The sequence below is a fragment of the Stegodyphus dumicola genome, chromosome 1 (genome assembly GCF_044657685.1).
Source record: "Stegodyphus dumicola isolate Sdum_Otavi_A_Nest chromosome 1, ASM4465768v1".
Lineage (NCBI taxonomy): Eukaryota > Metazoa > Arthropoda > Arachnida > Araneae > Eresidae > Stegodyphus > Stegodyphus dumicola.
The window spans coordinates 16,168,643-16,189,334 of NC_140768.1; the positions used below are offsets into that span (position 1 = coordinate 16,168,643).

The following is a 20,692-nucleotide window of genomic DNA, read 5'->3' on the forward strand; positions in this document are numbered from 1 at the left end:
CCCTTGCTGGGACTCGAACCTGGACCCCGTGCTACCGTTACACCACGAATGCTTGCTGGAAGGAGGGTGGAAATACACTTTATAAATTAAGCAAAGGACAGCTTCAATTTTAATAACTAAATAATTTAGTCGACGCTGAATAACAACATCGATGAGAATTGACAGTTTGACAGGCCTCGTGAGTGATAAATGCTCTGGTAGCGTAATAAACGATAACGTAATGAATGTAACAGGATTGAGAATTGCAAATATTCTATAGATTTTTAATCACACAATAGTTTATTTCAAAAACTGTAAACATACCTGAACTAACCTTTAAATAAATTAATCTTTCGTGGAAATCGTGGAAAGGTATTCATGCAAAACGGAACGCTTTATTTGAATGATTGCGCTATTAAAGACTTCATGTTCATTCCAAATAAAACTTGTTAAGTAAACAAAGTTCGAGTTGGTGAAGTTCACAAGAGAACTGTCTGAAGTAATGAAATTTAAATGATAAACTAGTTCAAAATCTTGGGGAAACGTACGTTAAATCAATATGAATGACAAAGTATTTTATTTTAATACATAAGAAGGTAATAAAAATGTTATTATATTTTACCTAAATAGCTCTATTGCGTGATTCTCTTCTCTGCTTCTCTTCTTTGTTTAATTATTCAACAAAATTTTCAATTCAACTAACGCTAGTGCAGCTCTGCAGAAGAAAAATCCATTTTTGTAAAATTCACACGCAAAACAATCTGTGTGACTGAAGCCGTTTCAAACTCCATACTTAATTTCCTGGACCTGCCACATCTGCTTTGTGGCTCTTCCTAAAATTCAAGACTATTACTCAAGGAAATCTGAGAAGGACAGAGATGGCTCACCGGAATGGTTTAGTATCCGAGGGTAGATGATTCTCGTGTGTATTATAAATGTGTAAGCTCCTTTGATTAAATAAATGCATCGCGGCTGTTATCTACCATAATCCAAAGTTAAGAATGGGTTTACGTTTGGATGGGAATACATTAATCAAGCGTCTAAATTATTTCTGAGAGATTAAATAAGACTCGTGACGTTTTCATGAACATTTTCTTTCTTTAATGCACCTCCGTTTATTAGATAGCTGTGTTATTGTATAAATACTGAAATTCGGCAGTACAAAAAGTCTTCGATGTTTTTTTTATAAAAAATTGGACATTTGTTATGAAAGAACGGTACGTTATGTTCTATTTCAAAGTGATGCCCATGGCTAGCCACTACTTTTTCCCAACTTCCTGGTTGGATACGGATACTCCGTTAGAAACGCGCTTCACCTTTCAAGGTTATCCACAAATCAATCTAATTTTGGATATCTTCATATCATGTGAAGCACTGGTAAGACAGACCACGCGTCACCATTTGAAACAAGTAATAGTTCGAAGGGGCAATGACTGATGAATACAGCAGAAAGGAGGTAAAAGCTTCATTTAAGTGTTTTCGAGTAGGTTTTGACCATCGGCCACCACAACATGTCGATGAGCGTTAGCATGTATGTGTAAGACAATAATTTATCATCATCTGCATTCGGTACGGAATGCCAATAATGGTTTCAGTAACTAAGAACATGACACCAAGTTACTGTTGTTGTCTTGTCCATATCATATGAAAAAAATCTGATGTGTACACCACATGACTTCCTTGTACGGAATATTAAATTATACGCATTTTTTCTTGCATTTCATTTAAACTTATTAGATTGAATTAAACCTACTTCGCCCACAGCGCATAAACCACAATAGAATAAATGCATTCTTTAAAATTCACTTTGTTTACCATAGCGACACTCTGGCGCTAGGTTTACTTAACAGTATTATATTTCATTCATATTATAACTCAGAATGCACAAAATGTATATCATTTAAAGAATTATCTAATCGTTGCCACATGTTCTATTCAAATACTATAATAAAGCTCGAACAATGTATAAAAGAAATTAAGTAAACAAAACAAAAAAAGAAACAGTTTTTCACAGACGATTGAGTATTTCTCATTTAATTAATTCAGTTCTCACTTCGCGAGAAGGCAAAATATCTATATTAAAAATTACGAAGTAAATCTCAAACGCTTATTTCCTCGAAAAAATTCCAGAGAGAATTAGCATGATTTAATTGGCAATAATAAATGAATGCGTTATCTTTGTTGTTGCGAAGCTAAGTTTCTCTAGATTGGCAACAAATCCACTAGTCTCCAGTTTCAAATGTAAACATCAATTGCCGCCATTAAAACCAGGCTTAGCGGCAATTAAACAACTTTAAAATTGCTGATAATTCTAAAAATATTGCACACAGATTTATTAAAGGCATAAAATCCTTAACTGAAAGATAAAAACAACGCAATTCAATCATTTTTAAAGCAAAAAATGTACAATTTACAAACATATAAGAGTAAAGAAACTGAGATCACCGAGCCGGGTAATAGAGTGGATATATATATAAATATATTTATATACGTTTGGTGCGGCCGATTGCAACCAAAATACGAGGTGCACATCTACATGTTATAGCAGTCCTATATACAAAATTTCAACGTTCTGAGAATACTCGTTTTTGAGTTATGCGAGATACGTAAGTACGCACGCACGTACGTACATACGTTCGTACAGACGCCGCGAAAAATTCTCTTCAGAATTCATTTTAAAACAGTTTTATAATTTTTTTGAAGGAAAAGAGTATTTTTATTTTTTTCTGTCCTTACGTACAGATATCACGCAAAAACATCGTTAAATTGCATTCGATAGCGGTCAAAATGGATATTTTCGTTGAAATATGCTGCCTGAAACTTTTCTCGATTACAATACTTCTGTGATATCTGGCGACTGTTTGGCGATCAACAGAGCATGCTTGGCGCAGGTAGCTCTTCTTCGAGAAGGGTTAATGTATTTATTAGGAGTTGCATGTTAGCCTCGGAAGAGGAAGGTAGTAGATTGTACTATGCGGTAGGAGCGACGTACTGCTCTGAGTAACTATTATATTATGCTTTGAATTATATATTTAATAAATGTTTGTTTCGTCTTGCTAAATGGTGCCTTGTTAAACCACGAAGTCATCACAACACGCTCTCTTTCGAGAAAACCACAGAGGTTAGAAGCTTAGAGCGTTGAAAACGGAAGAGGCGTAAAGTTAAGCCTAACTAACAAAAGAAGTGTTCATTTGCAAAAGAGAGTAAAAACGTGAGAATTATTTAATCGAGAGTTTGAAAGGCTTGATTCTAAAGGAAAATAGAAGAAAATGTTCAAAAACGCAAAGAAAGAGGATTTAGTAACAGTTCTATTGGAAATTGGCGAAGAAGCATCCCCAGATTTGAAGCTGGTAGAACTGAAACACAAACTCCAGAATAGCAAGGAATACATCGAAGATGCTGATTTCGTGAAAGAAATTCTGATTACTACAGTGGAGAATAGAAAAAGAAAAGAAGAAATGGAAAGAATGCAAATGGAAGAAGAAAGAATAAGAACAGAAAGAGAACACGAAATAGAACTAGCGAAGATTCGATCAACTCAAAATGAAGGAAGTAGAAGTCCAACACCTTTAATCCAAAACACAGAACGAGAAACCGAAATTTCCCTGGACAAGCTGATCAAAGGAGTAGAAACACTGACTATACCAGTACCGAAGAGAGCAGAAGAATGGAATATATTTTTCGATTCTATCGAAAGAGCATTTAAGCACAAGAAGGTTCCTGAAGAATACAAATCAGAAATATTATTGAAATTAATTGGAGAAAAAGCTTCAAATGTTCTTGTTTATATAAAGGAGGAAGATCTGCAAAATTACGAAAAAGTGAAAACTCTTGTTCTGAAGGAATATCAACCTACTCCTCAAACCTGTTTAGAAAACTTCAGAAAAACTAAACGTTATTCCGGCGAAACGCATATCCAGTTCGCTTCAAGACTAACAGCTACATGGGACTATTACTGCAAGTCAAGAGAAGTAAAGGATTTCGAAACACTCAAGGAGTTAATTATTTCCGATAAATTATTCCAAGCATTAGATGAAGAAACAGCTGCACACGTCGCAATACGCCAAGGAAATAAATGGCTGAAGCCTGAAGAATTAGCTACAGAATGTGATATTTATTTCACGGCCAAAGGAAAATCTTTCGACGAAGTTCGAAATGGAATTAAGCGATCACCGAGATTCCTGGATACAACATGTGCACACGACAAATATATTCCACCACCCATGAGAAAAGAATATCCAAAACACGAAAGATTTCACGCGAGAAGAAAAGAATGTTATATTTGTGGAAATTATCAACACATCGCGAGAGATTGTCCAGACAAAAGAAGAAAGAACGAAACTGCAGTAAATAAGAAGGGAAAGGATGATTCCAAAACTCAAAAAAATTCAAACAGAACATCAAAAGAAGAAGCCATCGTAGCTAAAGTAGACTCATCCCATCTACGATCTGAATTCGCAGAACGCATCGTTCAACCACTGCAAAAAGTAGATATTTTTATTAACTCTGAGAAAATCGAAGCTATCGTAGACTCTGGAACGCAGATAACGATCGTACATTCATCGCTCATTCCAAATTTAGAGGAGAGAGAAGGAGGTAAAATATTGCTAACACCTGCTTTCGGACAACCAATTGAAGCAAAAGTTTGCCTTGTACCTATTTACCATAAAGATCATGGAAGCAATATATTTAATTTTGTGGATACATTAATTGCAGTGACTGATAAGCTAAATGTGCCTTGCCTAATAACTCCAGAAATATACGAACTGTTGATTAATCCTGCGGCAGAAGAACCAAACGCAGAAAGAAATAATTACGGAAGCGAAAGCTTACAAACTTTATTCGCCAATGCACAGTCAAACGACAGCGTCGATTCCCCCCCGCTAATGCTTATGGAGGAGAAAAACGAAGAGGAGGAAGGGAAGAAGGCGAGTGTTTATGTAAACACAGACTTATCGTCTGCTGAACGCCTACGCGAAAAGCAAGTTAACTGTCCCTCGTGAGAGAAGCATGGAAGCTAGCAATAGAAAAAAAAGGAAATTATTTATTTATTGATCATCTTTTACATCACCAAGAAAAAATATTAGGACAGAATGTTTTTCAGTTAGTGCTTCCACTTAGTAGAAGAGCACAAGTGTTGGAATTAGCACATAGTTCCATTTTCGGTGCACATCTTGGGATAAGAAAAACAAAGGAGCGAATACGATATTCATTTTATTGGCCTGGATTAGCACAAGATGTTGAAACCTTTTGTAAAACGTGCAAAGATTGTCAGTTGAAAAGTCCAGAAAAGCGATCTGACAAGATTCCCATCACACCGGTCAGAAGGCCAGGATTACCTTTCGAAACAGTTAACATCGACATTATTGGACCTATTGAACCTTCCTCTGCTAGGAAACATAAATATGTGTTATGTCTGGTAGATCAACATTCCCGATGGCCAGAAGCCATTCCACTGAGAAGCTTGACAGCAAAAGCCACTTGCGACGCGCTTTTGGAGATTTTCATGAGAACAGGAATCCCTAATACAATAGCTAGTGACAACGGAAGTAACTTCGTTTCAAAATTAACTAAAGAATTCCAGAAAAGACTAGGTTCTCACCCTAGGTTCTCTACACCTGCTTACAGTGCTTCAAATGGATTAGTAGAAAGATGGAACAAGTCCTTCAAGCAAATGTTACATCATGTCATCAGGACTGATCCTTCGAATTGGGATAAGCACATCCCATACCTGCTCTTTGCATACAGAGAAGTACCAAACTGCACCACGGGTGTCTCACCATTTCAGCTGATGTATGGAAGACAACCAAGAGGTCCTTTAGCAGTACTGAAGTCTTCATGGTCAGGAGAAATACCTATACCACCTAATCTAAGTGAATCGGCAGTGGATTACTTACAACTTTTAAAAATAAGGTTAGAACAAGCAGCCGAACATGCCAATTTAATTGCAAGTGATAAACAACAAAAATATGCTGAGTACTTTAATCGGAGATCAATACCAAAAAATTTCAAAATCGGAGAACAAGTTTATTTACTCATACCAGATTCAAATAACAAACTCTATGCACGATGGACTGGTCCAGGAGAAATTGTGAATCATTGCCCACCTCATTCCTATAAAGTAAAACTACCTGATGGAAAGATCAAACATGTTCATGCAAATAAAATTAGAAAATTCCAAGCTAGTGTCAATGCAGTTGGAGTGATATTTGAAAATGAAGAAGAATTTGGAGAAATTATAACTTTACCAGGAAAAGATCTCTCGACCCCCCTGGAAGATTTTAAAATAGATGCAAATCTGAATTTAGAAAATTTGAATCCGCAGCAGAGAAGAAAATTGATAGCCCTTATCAACAAACACCGAGCACTATTCACCGGAAAGCTGAAAATAGCTAAAGTTGAAGCTCATAAAATTAGATTAATACCCAATATGGAGAGGAAGAAACCTTACATTTATAGGATTCCTGAAGCATTGAAACCCAAGGTCGATGAAGAAGTAGAAGAATTATTGAAATCGGGACTAATAGAAGAAAGTAATGCAGAAATAGCTCATCCAGTAGTTTGTGTAAGCAAAAAAAATGGAGATATCAGATTGTGCTTAGATTATCGAGCTTTGAATGCAGTGACGAAGCCAGATGACTTTCCTATGCAAAATGCCATTGATTTAATGTACAGTATAGGAAGAGCCAACGTCATAACAACTTTAGATTTGCTGAAAGGATATTGGGCAATTCCCATGGAGGAACAAAGTAAAGAGTACACATCGTTCAAAACTCATCGAGGTCAATATCAGTTTAAAGTGCTACCCTTTGGATTAAGGAACGCAGCAGCAACTTTTCAGAGAGTAATGAATAACGCGCTGAAAGAATTTCAACAATTTTCAAGAGCCTATATTGATGACATAGCTATATTTTCCACGGATTTCGACACTCATCTCCGACATCTGGATAAAGTTTTTACCAAACTAGAGTCACTTGGATTTACTATCAATTCGAAGAAATGTTCGTTTGCAAAACCTCAAATTAAATATTTAGGACACATCATTGGATCAGGAAAACATCAACCAGATCCCGAGAAAATAGAGGCAATCAAGAAGCTGGAAACGCCGAAAACGAAAAGAGATCTTAAAAGTCTGTTAGGACTATGTAATTATTATCGCGATTATATCCCAGGGTATGCAGAGATCGCCTACCCACTCACAGAACTCACGAAAAATAAACAACCGGAAATACTCGAATGGAAAGAAATTCATGAGTCAACATTTCAACAACTGAAGGAACGATTAGCGGTGTCAACGGAGCTGATCACCCCAACACTGCAGGATCCGTTTGTCATTCATTCTGATGCATCCCAAATCGGAATAGGTGCATGTTTGTCACAGCAAAGAGGAGAGAAGCAATTTCCCATCTGCTACGCGAGCAAGAAATTATCGAAACCTCAACAGAGCTGGCCGACTATAGAGCGTGAAGCTTATGCTATAGTATGGGCATTGAAGAAGTTTGAACCTTGGATATTCGGTTCATCGGTGAAAATTGTGACTGATCATAATCCTCTAGCCTTTATAGTGAGAAATGTTCCGCAATCGTCCAAATTACAACGATGGGCCATAGCTTTGCAGAAATATAATCTCGAAATAGAACATTGCCCTGGAAAAAAACTGTCAAACGCGGATGCATTATCCAGACTTCCCACTTGTGAACTTTGAACATTAATTTACTGTTCATCTTCACGAACATTTTGTATAGTTAATAATTAGATAGTTTTCTTTGCTTTTCATAATCATTTTACAATTTTGTGTAAATAAGATGTTTATGTAATTTGAAATAGATAGAGAAATTATTGGATAACAAATATTCGAGGTAAGTGGTAAATTTAGATATTTGTCTCCCAAGGATTTAAATCATGCTGCAGCATCATTAATTAAAAGGAATGTTAAGAATATAATTTTATATATATATAAGAAACTTAATAATTTTACTGTCATCATTGGGATAATACTAGGGTATATTTTAACATGTTTATAAAAGAAAATATCAACTTGGTTTCTTTGAATTAAGAATTGATAAATTGTTACAATAATAATAAGGTTCGGAACAAGTGAAGTTAAAAATGATTTATCTATGTTTATATATAAAAATGTGTTATCTATGTTTATGTAGTAAATTGAGGTATGTCTATAGTAATTGAGATTTGAAAATTAGGAGAGAATGTATAAAAGTATATGTAGTTTTTTTTTCTTTTTCACGTTGATCGCAAACAGTTGCTAGATTTTAGTTTCCAGATTGCTGATTGATTTGTAAATAATATCAACAACAATCTTACGACGGGGGTGTGATATCTGGCGACTGTTTGGCGATCAACAGAGCATGCTTGGCGCAGGTAGCTCTTCTTCGAGAAGGGTTAATGTATTTATTAGGAGTTGCATGTTAGCCTCGGAAGAGGAAGGTAGTAGATTGTACTATGCGGTAGGAGCGACGTACTGCTCTGAGTAACTATTATATTATGCTTTGAATTATATATTTAATAAATGTTTGTTTCGTCTTGCTAAATGGTGCCTTGTTAAACCACGAAGTCATCACAACTTCCTTTTTACTTCGTACAAGGAAGTAAAAATGGTTGCTAAAGCCTACTCCGAAGAGATGTTGGACTTTTATTTTTCCACCTACTTTTGAGGGAAAGCACCCCCGGCGGTGGTCCGGCGTCTCTCACCCCTCTCTCCTTGCAACAAACCGCATAAAAGGACTTTCGGCTCGCTGCATATTTAGAGTGCCCTCATGCTGCACGGACATTGTACATTTACATATGTAAATGTGTAAATGTACAGTTTGCTTTTATAAAATCTGTTTTTAGTATCTCTGGATCTTTTAAAATTATTTTCAAATGCCAAATTAATCATTATTTTACTAGTAATAAATTTTGATAACAGCTTTTTTGTGCCTCAGTGCTTGTGCATTGTCACATATCCTGCATTTATGAAAGGAAAACTGATATATGTTCGTCCGTTTTTATAAAAGCACAATTGCAAACGTAATTAAAGCTCTAACGATATCGAGATAAACCTAAATTAACAAATTCATTCGATTTCTCATGAATAAAGCTGCTGCTAATTAAAATACACTTAATTAGAAGCTTGTATCAAAATTGTTCTGTGAGTGGAAGCCTCGGGAAGAGAAATTTCTCTTATTACGGAATGGGATGAATTCTTATCAGGGAAATAGAATGATATGAAAAAAAAATGATGTTAAAAAATAAAATAAAATACTATAATAATACTTAAAATTAAAGACAATAATAATATAATGAAATTCAAAAATAATGTAATGCAAATGAACTTATTGACGTGTCTTCTTCAGGGGATTGTTAGAATAACTTATTAACCCTCTGAGCGGCCAGGGTTTTCGCTAAGAAAGCACAAATTTCCTAACACTATTATGAAAACAAATTATTTTTTTTGATTTTAATGTAAAAAATCTCCTGGTATTTCATACCTGGATTTGTTTTCTTTTGATATATTGCCTTAATTTATTTGACATATTTTGATATGCACGTATATATACGTTCTTACAGATATCACAAAAATTATTCTAGGCCGTATATATACGGCCTTGCCGAAATTAAACTCGTGAATGGACATGTAAGATAAAAATTTTAGAAGTTCGCTTCCTAGGAACGTTTCTAATGTTGTTTTCTATTTCATATAAAGAACAAAGGTGGCTGCTGATGCTATCTTGTGCTCCTTAAATGCACTCCAACCGGATTCGACAAAGTTATTTCAGAAAATAAAAGTAATGGTTACTTTTTTAGCTTCTGTGGCGTCTGAAGATATTGTCTTCTTTGACATCAAAGACATTGGATGAAAACATGACAAAAGTAAGTGATAAATCGAGTAACATAAAATATCTTGCCTACTTGTCATAAAAATGAATCACTAATCCCTTCTGATGGATTGTGGATTAGTAACACAAAAGCAACATAAGCACAAATTCAAGACATGAATACGCCCAAAACATTTATGTTTACTGCATGGAGTCTGAGAGTCGCGCCATTGTAAAAATGCAGGAAGCCAAAATGTAATTAAAACATAGTAAGAGAATGTGTACAATAAAAGCAGCATATCACTTTAAAGCTTGTATGGTATGTGTTTATCATCGAGAACCACAGACTCGTGGTTATTAAGTTACAAGTTTTAAATAATATTTAAAAAAAAAAAATCCTTTTTTTTTTTTTTTTTTTTTTTTTTTTTTTTTTTTTTTTTTTTGTTCCCTTTCAGAAATATTCTGAGAAAGTTAAGCATATGGAAAACAGCACCAAAATTTAACATATTTCACTATTAAAATAAAAGAAATCTGAATCTGAAATGGACTAAATAGAGCACTAATTATAAATTGACTTAGATTTTTCGATTTCCTGTATTATTTGCGAAAGCATTTTAGGAAGAAGCTCTTATAAATAGAAAAGAAATAATGCATAATTTTAATATTAATAATACAATAAACTTTGATCTTAATTTTTGTAATCCTTAACCGAATAAAATCGAATTACCTTAAAATTTGTTTCTAATATAATTAACGAAAACTTGTGAAAATATTTCAAATTAAACCGTTCTGAGCAAATTGTTCTGTGAAAAGTATAGAATTTAATTCCGTTCCTTTAGTGCGGCTGGTTACAACCGAAAAGGGAGATGCACAAGAACATGTTATAGTAGTCCTATATACAAAATTTAAACGTTCTGAGGCTACTCATTTTTGAGTTATGTGAGATGCATACAAACATACATAGGTACTTACATACGTACAACATACATACGTACGTACAACATACATACGTACGTACAACATACATACGTACGTACAACATACATACATACATGCGTACATATGCATACAACATACATACGTATGTACAACATATATACATACATACGCACAGAGACTTTTTCGTGACATCTGTTGTCGCAAAAAATGTCTCTTCTGAGCCCATTTTAAATCAATTTTATAATCTGTTTGGGGTAAAAGAGTCCTTCATTCTGTCCTTATGTACAGATTTCAAGCAAAAACATCATTAAATTGTATTCGATAGCATTCAAAATGGATATTTTCGTTGAAATATAATACCTGTAATATTTCGTGATTTAGGAATATATGAATTAAATTGATAGCTATATTTGACAACATTCACTTCACTTGGAGATAAAACTTTAAGATCTTGCATTAAAAAAAAAGTACCGGCATCGCCATTGAATATCTCTATAGTTAATGTGCAGATTGATGCGGTCTTGTTTAAAACCGTAAATAAATATCGTAGTTCTGAAATAAAAACAGCACAATAGTAGGAAATCATAAATTCTTCAATAATCTAATCTAAATAAATCGCAGATCTAAAAACAAGTATCAAAATAACTCCCTCTGAATGGAGTGTTTCCATTTAAAATGGCTTAATTATCTTGTAGTAAAAGTCTGAATAAAAGAATATAAAAGCTGAAGCACAGCCGAAAATTTTGGAAATATTTTTTAATATTTAGTGCACATATATACATATTTAGAAAGTTATCGACAAATGGACATGATCATGCATTTTCTCTAACTACAAGTAAATTGTTTATGATGCTATAATCATAAAACGTACTTATATGGCCATGCATTTTCACAGTTTATATGACCATGAATTTTCGTGCGCATGTATGTACGTAAAGATTTACGTTTAGCGCATCATGCATTTTTGTTTAATACTTATTCATTTTACATGTTGCGTTTTACTTATTTGTTAAGTCAAAAGTTGTCATAAAATAATTTTTATTAAAGAAAGTTTTTTGAAAAATCTTCATTAAATTTATATGTTAACATTTTCTGTTCTTAATACCGTGCATGAGTATTTCTTCGATACTGTTTCATTTCCTGTATAATACCTATTTTATTCTCACATCACTTCCCACATTAAACGAAGGAACAATCCAGTGATTGAAAACGAAACGATAGACTGAGCATCTTTATTAAGATGCATCTTTCTAACACAATTTTCACAAAGCTCAAAGTTGAAATAACATAATTTGCAAATTTTCTAATGAACTCGATATTCAGATTACGAATAATTATTTTTATTATTTTAAAAACTGAAAATTACCTTCAGCCGTGTTTTGTTCTTCAGACAAACCAAGCATAAGAACCGATTTGAAGTAAGAAAGCTCAAAAGATTTCAGCATAACGCTATGCCCGACCACCTGCCAGAACACAAACGTATCCAACGACTATAAATTATCCTTCAGAATAAACATACTCTTTTACCTTCATAAGAAAGAACGTTCAATTACTTCCGAATTCTTTTCGTATGGTTACGCTACGTTTAGGGAAACAAAGAATTCTCTAATCGTTGCCACATCTTCTATTCAAATACTATAATAAAGCTAGAACGATGTATAAAAAAAAAATTAAGCAAACAAAACAAAAAAGAAACAGTTTTTCACAGACGATTGAGTATTTCTCATTTAATTAATTCAGTTCTCACTTCGGGACTAGGCAAAAATACATAAAAACTCAAAATATCTGCATTAAAAATTACGAAGTAAATCTTAAACACTTATTTCCTCGAAAAAATTCCAGAAAGGATTAAGCATGATTTAATTGGCAATAATAAATAGGCGTTATCTTTGTTGTTGCAAAGTTTCTCTAGATTGGCAACAAATTCACTATTCTGCTGTTTCAAATGTAAACAAGCAATGGCCGGCATCAAAAAAATTATTAGGCTTAGCGGCACTTATACAACTTTAAAATTGTTTATAATTCTAAGCATATTGCATACAGATTTACTAAAGGCATACAAACCTTAACCGGAAGATAAGAACAACATAATTCAATCATTTTTAAAGCAAAAAATGTACAATTTACAAACATATAAGAGTAAAGAAACTGAGATCACCGAGCCCGGTAACAGAGTGGATATATATACATAAATATATTTATATACGTTTGTTGCTGCCGATTGCAACCAAAATACGAGGTGAACATCTACATGTTATAACAGTCCTATATACAAAAGTTGAACGTTCGGAGGCTACTCGTTTTTGAGTTATGCCAGATAAGTACGTACAGGCGCCACGAAAAATTTTGTTTAGAATTCATTTTAAATGCAGAATTTTAATTTTAGTGTAGAGTCATTAAGTTTTATAATTTTTTGGAGAAAAGGAGTCTTTTATTCTGTCCTTACGTACAGATGTCACGCAAAAACACCGTTAAATTGCATTCGATAGCGGTCAAAATGGATATTTTCGTTGAAGTATGCTTCCTGAAACTTTTCGCCATTACAATACTTCCTTTTCACGTCGCACAAGGAAGTAAAAATTCATACTGTGAAACTGAGTGAGAATTCTTTGATCATGTTGCGAATATGAATTTTATTTGCAGTTAATGTGTAAATATGTGGTTTATTTGTATTTCTTTTTGTATGCTGTTTAATGTTTTAAGAAACGCATTTCCCATTGCAAAATACTAACAGAATAAGCAAAATTCAGTTAGAAGTATGGTATTAATGTTATCTTTAAATATTGAAAAAGCATTTTGCTTGTGAATTCGCCATCGAATTTTTAAAGCTCTCCATCTAAATAATATTTTACATTAAAATAATAGTATTTGTACTTAATAAACACTTATAGGGTCATTAGGTTATTTCTGATGCGAGAGACATGAAAAATGCGCAGTGCTTTTGCCGGGACTCGAACCTGGACTTCTGGAATACGCGCCGAGTGTGTTATCGTTACATGACGAAAGAAGGAAAAAATACCTTATATACTCCCCCCCCCTCTTTTAAAGGGCAACTGGGAATTAGGAGACTCAAACGCCAAATCCTGATGGTGACGAATTATTGTCCACCCTCTTTTAGTTCGGGTGTAGAGTCATTAAGTTTTCTTTGAAGCAGGAGACAACAAAAATGAGCAAGAACACAAACAGGTCCTTCTCTAGGACTCGAACTTGGACATATCGAATACGCGCCGAGTGTGCTCCCTACCGTTACACTACGACGGCATGCTGGAAGGAAGGATAAAATAGCTTGTACACTTTTCCTCCTAAAACAATCTTCAGTGCCTAATTAACCCTTTAACTGTCAAGTTATTTTGATGATTTGGGTACACAAATTGTCAAATTTTTTTATTGCAAAAACCAAATGTTTAGTACAAAATAAAATATACTTAAGTAGTTAAAAATTGATATTTTGACGTACATGGGTAAAATTTTTAAAGTTTTGTAGCCACTGCATATTTTCTTTGAGGCAGCTGTCACTCAACATGGCAGTTGCAAAGTTCGCTTCTAGTGGAGCATTATTTTCTAAAAATGACAAAAATTAACTACTTTCTAAAACATAAATAAATATAAGTGAATACCTATTAGTAGTTCAGTAATTCAGTCTTATGTGGTACAACTGGAAACACTTTTCCAAGCACAAACCAACTCCACAATCACTACACCAGAATCGTGATTCCTTCCTTATCTTTTCCCCATTTTTATCCTTTTTCGAACAACACACTTTGCACTATCTTGTAGGCTCACGTTTCGCAGGAATAGGAGGAAAATGGGATATAAAATGTCGTTCAGTAAGACGGGCAGGGTTATCTATTGTAGGTGGTCTGCCAACATTCTTTTGTCCAGAAGCTGCATCATCATATTTATGTAAAAGCTCTTCTACAACTTGGATTCGAAATTCTAAAAATGTAATACGTTTCCCAACTACATTTTTATAGAGCAAATATGAGTTCCAGAGTACCTTGTCTAGTAAATGTAAAAATATCTTTTTATAATATTTTATCTGACGTTTTCGGATTGTTCGATGAAAGGATATTTCCTGATCACAGCGATCTACACCACCCATAGTTAGACCGTAATTAGAAACAATCTTCGGCTTGAGTATATCTTCATTTTTTATTTTTGAGGCTGACCATGGAAGTATCATGAATACTGCTCATCAAACACACATCCTTCATTTTCGGTTGAAGAATCTAAATCATCTATATAACGTTTCAAAGAACTGGACGCTATTTTACAACAAAAAGATCCCATGCACCTTGAACCAAATAACCTCTAACGTTTGAAATCTTCAGTAAAGTGCTGTCATCTATTGAACTGAGCGCACATTAACTTTTCCCGAGATACAGTCGGGTTTGACAAAGAGATGAAGCCGAAATAAACGTCTCCCGATATATATTCGGGTATAACAATACGATGCACTCAAAAAAAAATTACCCCGAGTAATACTCGGGCGTGACATTTTCGAACACTAGTGCTGTGCCCGAGATTATCTCGGGCATGACAGTCAAAAGGTTAAAACTTTGTGTAATACGTAATTTATTAATTACTCATAAAACATGGAAAATGTTACATAGATGCTTTGGTACTTACTGTAGGAGTATGACTACAATTTTCGACTTGGCGACGCATGTGGCACCTAAACTTTAAGTCCCTATATCTAATAGCGTTAGAAAGGTTATTACGAAAAACGAATAGCCTCCAAAATAGGATTTTTGAGATATATCTCTTGCATGTTCTAAAATCTGCAACATGTTTTATATTCTAAATATAGTACGGATCATGAGAAAGAGATCTGTAATTATTTTAGTAACTGACTTCATTTTAAATTTTTATTAACTGACTCTCTTTACAAGCTAGCAATCTTGCATAATTATAAAGACGTTGATGTAAAGTATGCATTCGATGCAGCGTTTCGCTTCCTTGTACGAAGTTGTTGTCGCTCATGCTCATTTGTCTGACGTAGTCAGCCCAAGTCCATGAAATTCCTTGTGGGAAGGAGCGCTAGATTACGCCTGCCGTTGGCAACAGCCTTGAGCATCATTAAGGTGGCAGTGCGATTTAGCTCAGTTCGCCCCCCCAACTTTGATGGAAAGCACCCCCCCGGGGGGAAACGGATCTGAGGGTCTCCCACCCCTCTCTCCTTCTACCAAGCCACACGAGAGGATTTTCAGATTGTCGCATATCCGGAGAGCCTCCATGCCGCACCGACACTATACATTTACAAACATCCATGTCTTCTCCGGTATTCGAACGTCACGGCAGTCAGCAACGCTAACCATTATAACGGTTGGTCGGGCGGTACGAGAAAGTACGAAGTAAAGGAATTATTATAACCGCGAACAATTTAGGGTATAATTTTTAACAGAAGTATTCCCGAATCAATTTGGATGATTTTTTTTTTTCAGACATCTGTACATATGGACCGAATAAAGGACTTTTTTTTTCATCAAAATGCACTGTGAATTTGATTTCAAGGAGACTCAAAAGGGATTTTTTTTTTCTTAAGGTCTGCACGTATGTATTATGTATGTATCTCGCATAGCCGAAAAACGATTAGTCGTAGAACGTTGAAATTTTGTATATGAGACTGCTAACATCCAAATCGGCGGAATCAGAAGTGTATATATATACATATCAGCTTCCTCTCAATATATTATCTCCAAGAAACTTTAGCGCTAATTTAAGACTATCTTTAATAGAAAAGAATACTTTTTACAACAACCCTCTTTCAGTCCATCACTGAATACAATTAATTGCATTACCAGTCGTTTCGTTTTAAAATTTTTGCAGTCAATTAAGAATATTTTAATTTCCGGAGTTTGAACTTTAAATATATAATTAACCGCTTTCATTAAACATTAATTTAAATGATTATATCAATTTTGACCTTCTTTTGATTTTGAATAAATTTTTATATTAAAAAATGTATAACGCTTGTTTTTACTTTGAATTTGAGTTAACTTCATGAGCAACTTATATATAAGAGATTATTTACTAAATTTATTTTGTTTTGTTTCTACAGAATTCTACAAAATTTCTACAGAAATCTATAGATTGCAGTGAATGAGCCATATATTTTCGGGCTCATATATCTGAGTCTGTTTCTATGAACTGATAGAAATTAACTTGGCATATGAATAAGTATCAGATTCGGCAGTCACTCGATGTAGTCCAGCGTTGACGTGCATCAGAAGGGATGCGACCATAAGAGGCAACAATACGAGCTGGGCACAAAGCTGCCCTCAAACCATTAAAATCTTCTTGATATGTGGTCACCAGATTTCGGATGTCTTTCGATGGCGAAGTCAGATATGTTGTTGGGAGTTTCTTAGGTTTTACCTGCAGAAAAAATATGAATGGATCCTTACAAAGCTTTTTCACTAAGTTAGTAAACGGACATGATTAATATTATGAGTGGAATGAAGAATTCTTAAATGAAATATGAATGATGACCTTTTATTTACAAACTTTAATTACAGTTAAATTTTTATTCCAATTCTGTTCCATCTCTTATGAGTAGAAAAAAAGTGTAATTATCATAAGGAGAACGTCCTATGTATGTATGTTTGGTACCTTCTCAAAAATGAGACTACTTATATTTCTCCTATTTTCCATTACTAAATTCATTTATTTTACTTCCTAATAAATTTAATATTTAAAATAATATGATATAATTAACATTAAGTTGTTAGTCCTGAAGAGTCGTTAGTCCCTAATGGGGTATTACTCTCGGAACGGCATTGTATGCTGAATCACTAAACACGGAGTATCCCTTTTCAGTTTGTTGCCACGAAATATTAACACTTTGCTTCTATTGCTCAACATTGTTCGTCCGAAAATCACACTTTCAATTTTTCTGCTGCCAAAATTATTCAAAAAGCATCTTCCATTGGAGAACTGGATTTTCTAGAGGCATTTCACATTAAAAAAAATCTTTCTGTTCTAGTTAACGATCCTAATTCAATCCATCTTTGCCTTCGGCCTTTAAAGAAATTATGTTTTAGTTCTGGTTTCACCAACAGATGGCGCCACTTGCTTACTCTTGTCCAGGCTTTTTTATCTTATCTAATCATTATTTCCTATCTCGTTCATTTGCGGTTTTGCAGCTGAGGATGGTGGTTCGGTAAAACCATCGACACTAGTCCTGTAAAAATTTTGAAAATATAACGCTGATTTTTGTTGTTTGACTTCTGAATTAGACTTTGTATTATATTTAAAGAAATTAAGTATGAATAAATAAAGAATCTGCGTGAATGTATGTATGTTTCTCGCATTGTGAAAAAAACAACGGTACCTAGAGCAGGAAATTTTTGAATAACCTAGTCCTGCACCCGAACGTGGGCACTTGGAAGCTCGAATTTTGAATTTCGATTTTTTTTACTATCTAATTCATATTTTGTAAAATTTAACGAATTTTTTATCAACGAACTCAATGATTTCAGAGTGGGCAAGGGCAACGCTGCACGATATAAAACATTTTTATCTCCTGCGCCCCAAACTCTCTTCTGGAAATTCTTAAGATATGCTGTTTTTAAACGTTTTGTGATTTTGCTGTTGAACCGAATTTTATGTGGCGTAACTATACCAAGAATGTGATGTTAAATAAATGTGTTAATAAATAAAGTAAACACTCAAAACGTTAATTATAAGTATTCCTCCCACCTTCTTAGCGTGCCTTCGTGGTGTAGTGGTCAGCACACTGCGCCGGTGTTTCAGAGGTCCGTGGTTCGATACCCGGCGAAGGCGTTGCTAATTTTTTTATGACTCCTGCTTCCAATTTACCTAATGTCTCTACAGTGGCGCCCGAACTAAAAGGATATTGGATGATGATTCTCCTCACGCAGGATTTGACGATTGGATCCCCTAAAAAAAAACCAGTCGCCCTTTAAAAGTAGGAGTATATAAGGTATTTCTCCCGGCTTCCTAGCGTGTCTTCGTGGTGTAGTGGTCAGCACGCTAAGCCGGTATTTCAGAGATCCGTGGTTCGATTCCCGGTGAAGACGATTGCTCATTTTTCATATTGCCTGCTTCCAAAAATCCTAATGTCACTACATAATAGTAAAAAGACAATAAAAAGGAGTGTTGAGAGCTGCTATTATAAACTGAGAGAAGACTGGAAAAAAAATCAGAAAAATGTAACACTGCATCAGAAATTCTAAACATACACTGCTATGCCATTTTTAAAATTTTTGTAATTTTGCTGTTGAATTACGTATGTGTATGGTGTAAATGCGAAGGAAATTATGTTTAATAATAAAGCGAAAAAGAAAAAAAAAAAAAAAAAAAAAGGTTAGTAGGACTGAGTGCATCAGAAGACTTGTAGACTGCGATGCCCATGAATAAATGGATGTTCTTGATTATAATTAATAAAACGACTCTCTCAATTTGTACTTTAATTTCTTTTCTTCGAATACACAACCAACCCGAAATGAAATGTATTAAAAGCCGGCAGAAATTGTTATGTGTAATGGCCACCCTTCTGAACGGAATTTTTCGTCCATAATGCTGAAAGTGTTAACTAAGCGTGAGGTTTCCTTAGATTTCTTATTAGTATTACACTGGTGTGCAAAAATTAAGGACGAAGTCGAAAAATTAGCATATCAGCTGAACGAAGAGGCAGAGCGGACAGAAAGACAATGAGGAGATTAAGTAAGGTAATATACGGTAGCACCTGCGCAGATATGCAGGTAGACGTAATGGGGGAGTGTCTGAGTAGTATAAAGCATGTTGTCGGTGTAAGATCAGTATTTCTGGCAAAAAGATTGCACGCCGTATAGCAGTTAAAATCACACCGAGTTGCTGCCTCAGCGAGAAATGGCGAATAATCAATCTGTTAGACGACATCTGGATGCTTTTACCCGAGGTCGAATCATTGGGAAGTTGGAGGAAGGCCGCAGTGTGACAAGTGTGGCTGCAGAGTTCGGAATTGCTCACAGCATCGTTTCACGACTTTGGAGACAATTTCAAACTACAGGAACAGCTATCCGGGGGGTTTAGTAGTGGTCGTCCACGAGGAACCACACCCGCAGATGACCGGTATATTGCCTTACAGGCCAGAAGAAACAGGCGGCAGACAGCGGGAGAAATCGCTAGACACACGACACAGGCGACTGGACGACCGATACGCGTTTTACCGTGGCCAGAAGACTGCATGGTGGTGGTCTGTTTGCACGACGCCCTGTACGGTGTGTACCTCTAACGCCTGCCCATCGGAGAAGGCGTTCTCTGTGGTGCCGGGAACACCGGAATTGGAGAGACAATGAATGGGGACGAGTACTCTTTACAGATGAGAGCAGATTCAGTCTGAGTAGCGATTCTCATCGCATACTCATCTGGAGACAGCGGGGAAGCCGCAATCATCTTTCGAACATCATTGAAAGGGACAGGTATGGAGGTGGCGGTGTTCTCGTTTGGGGAGGCATCATGCTTGGTAGTCGTACAGACCTTCACATCTTCGACGCAAGTTCAGTCAACGGGACCCGTTATTGTAACGAGATTCTTCTTCCATATGTGCGTCTTTTTAGAGGCGCTATGGGTCCGCAGTTCATTTTCATGGACGACAAAGCACCATGTCATCGCACAGTAGCTGCCGAACAGCTCTTAGAGAGTGAGGATATTGAACGTATGGATTGGCCGGCACGATCTCCGGATCTCAATCCCATCGAGCATGTATGGGATTTTCTAGACAGACGCTTGGCAGCTCGTACCTTACCACCAGTAACGATTCCGGAGCTTCGATTGGCGCTGCAAGACGAATGGGCAGCAATGCCTCAACAACTCATTGACACCCTCAATCTCAGCATGGACAGACGCTGTGAAACCTCCCTAGCAGTCAGGGGAGATCATATCCCCTATTAAAGATCGGATGTTTCTTGCTGGACACCCATCACAGGGATGTTTCGGCCTTCAGTCGCATTGCG

The 20,692-nt window shown here is 35.4% G+C and overlaps 2 protein-coding genes across 2 annotated transcripts in view; both read right to left on the reverse strand.

Moving 5' to 3' along the window:
* The window catches only part of LOC118203275 (solute carrier family 52, riboflavin transporter, member 3-A-like), an 87,269-nt gene extending 75,047 nt beyond the window's left edge, over positions 1-12,222 (reverse strand). The window contains exon 1 of the mRNA XM_085813048.1: positions 12,100-12,222. Coding sequence (XP_085669174.1) covers positions 12,100-12,178 — 79 coding nt within the window. The 5' untranslated portion in view covers positions 12,179-12,222. The remainder of the gene's footprint in view (positions 1-12,099) is intronic.
* A 4,575-nt stretch (positions 12,223-16,797) lies between these two features.
* Positions 16,798-20,692, reverse strand: part of LOC118196282 (uncharacterized) — a 30,924-nt gene continuing 27,029 nt past the window's right edge. The window contains exon 6 of the mRNA XM_035367706.2: positions 16,798-17,111. Coding sequence (XP_035223597.2) covers positions 16,917-17,111 — 195 coding nt within the window. The 3' untranslated portion in view covers positions 16,798-16,916. The remainder of the gene's footprint in view (positions 17,112-20,692) is intronic.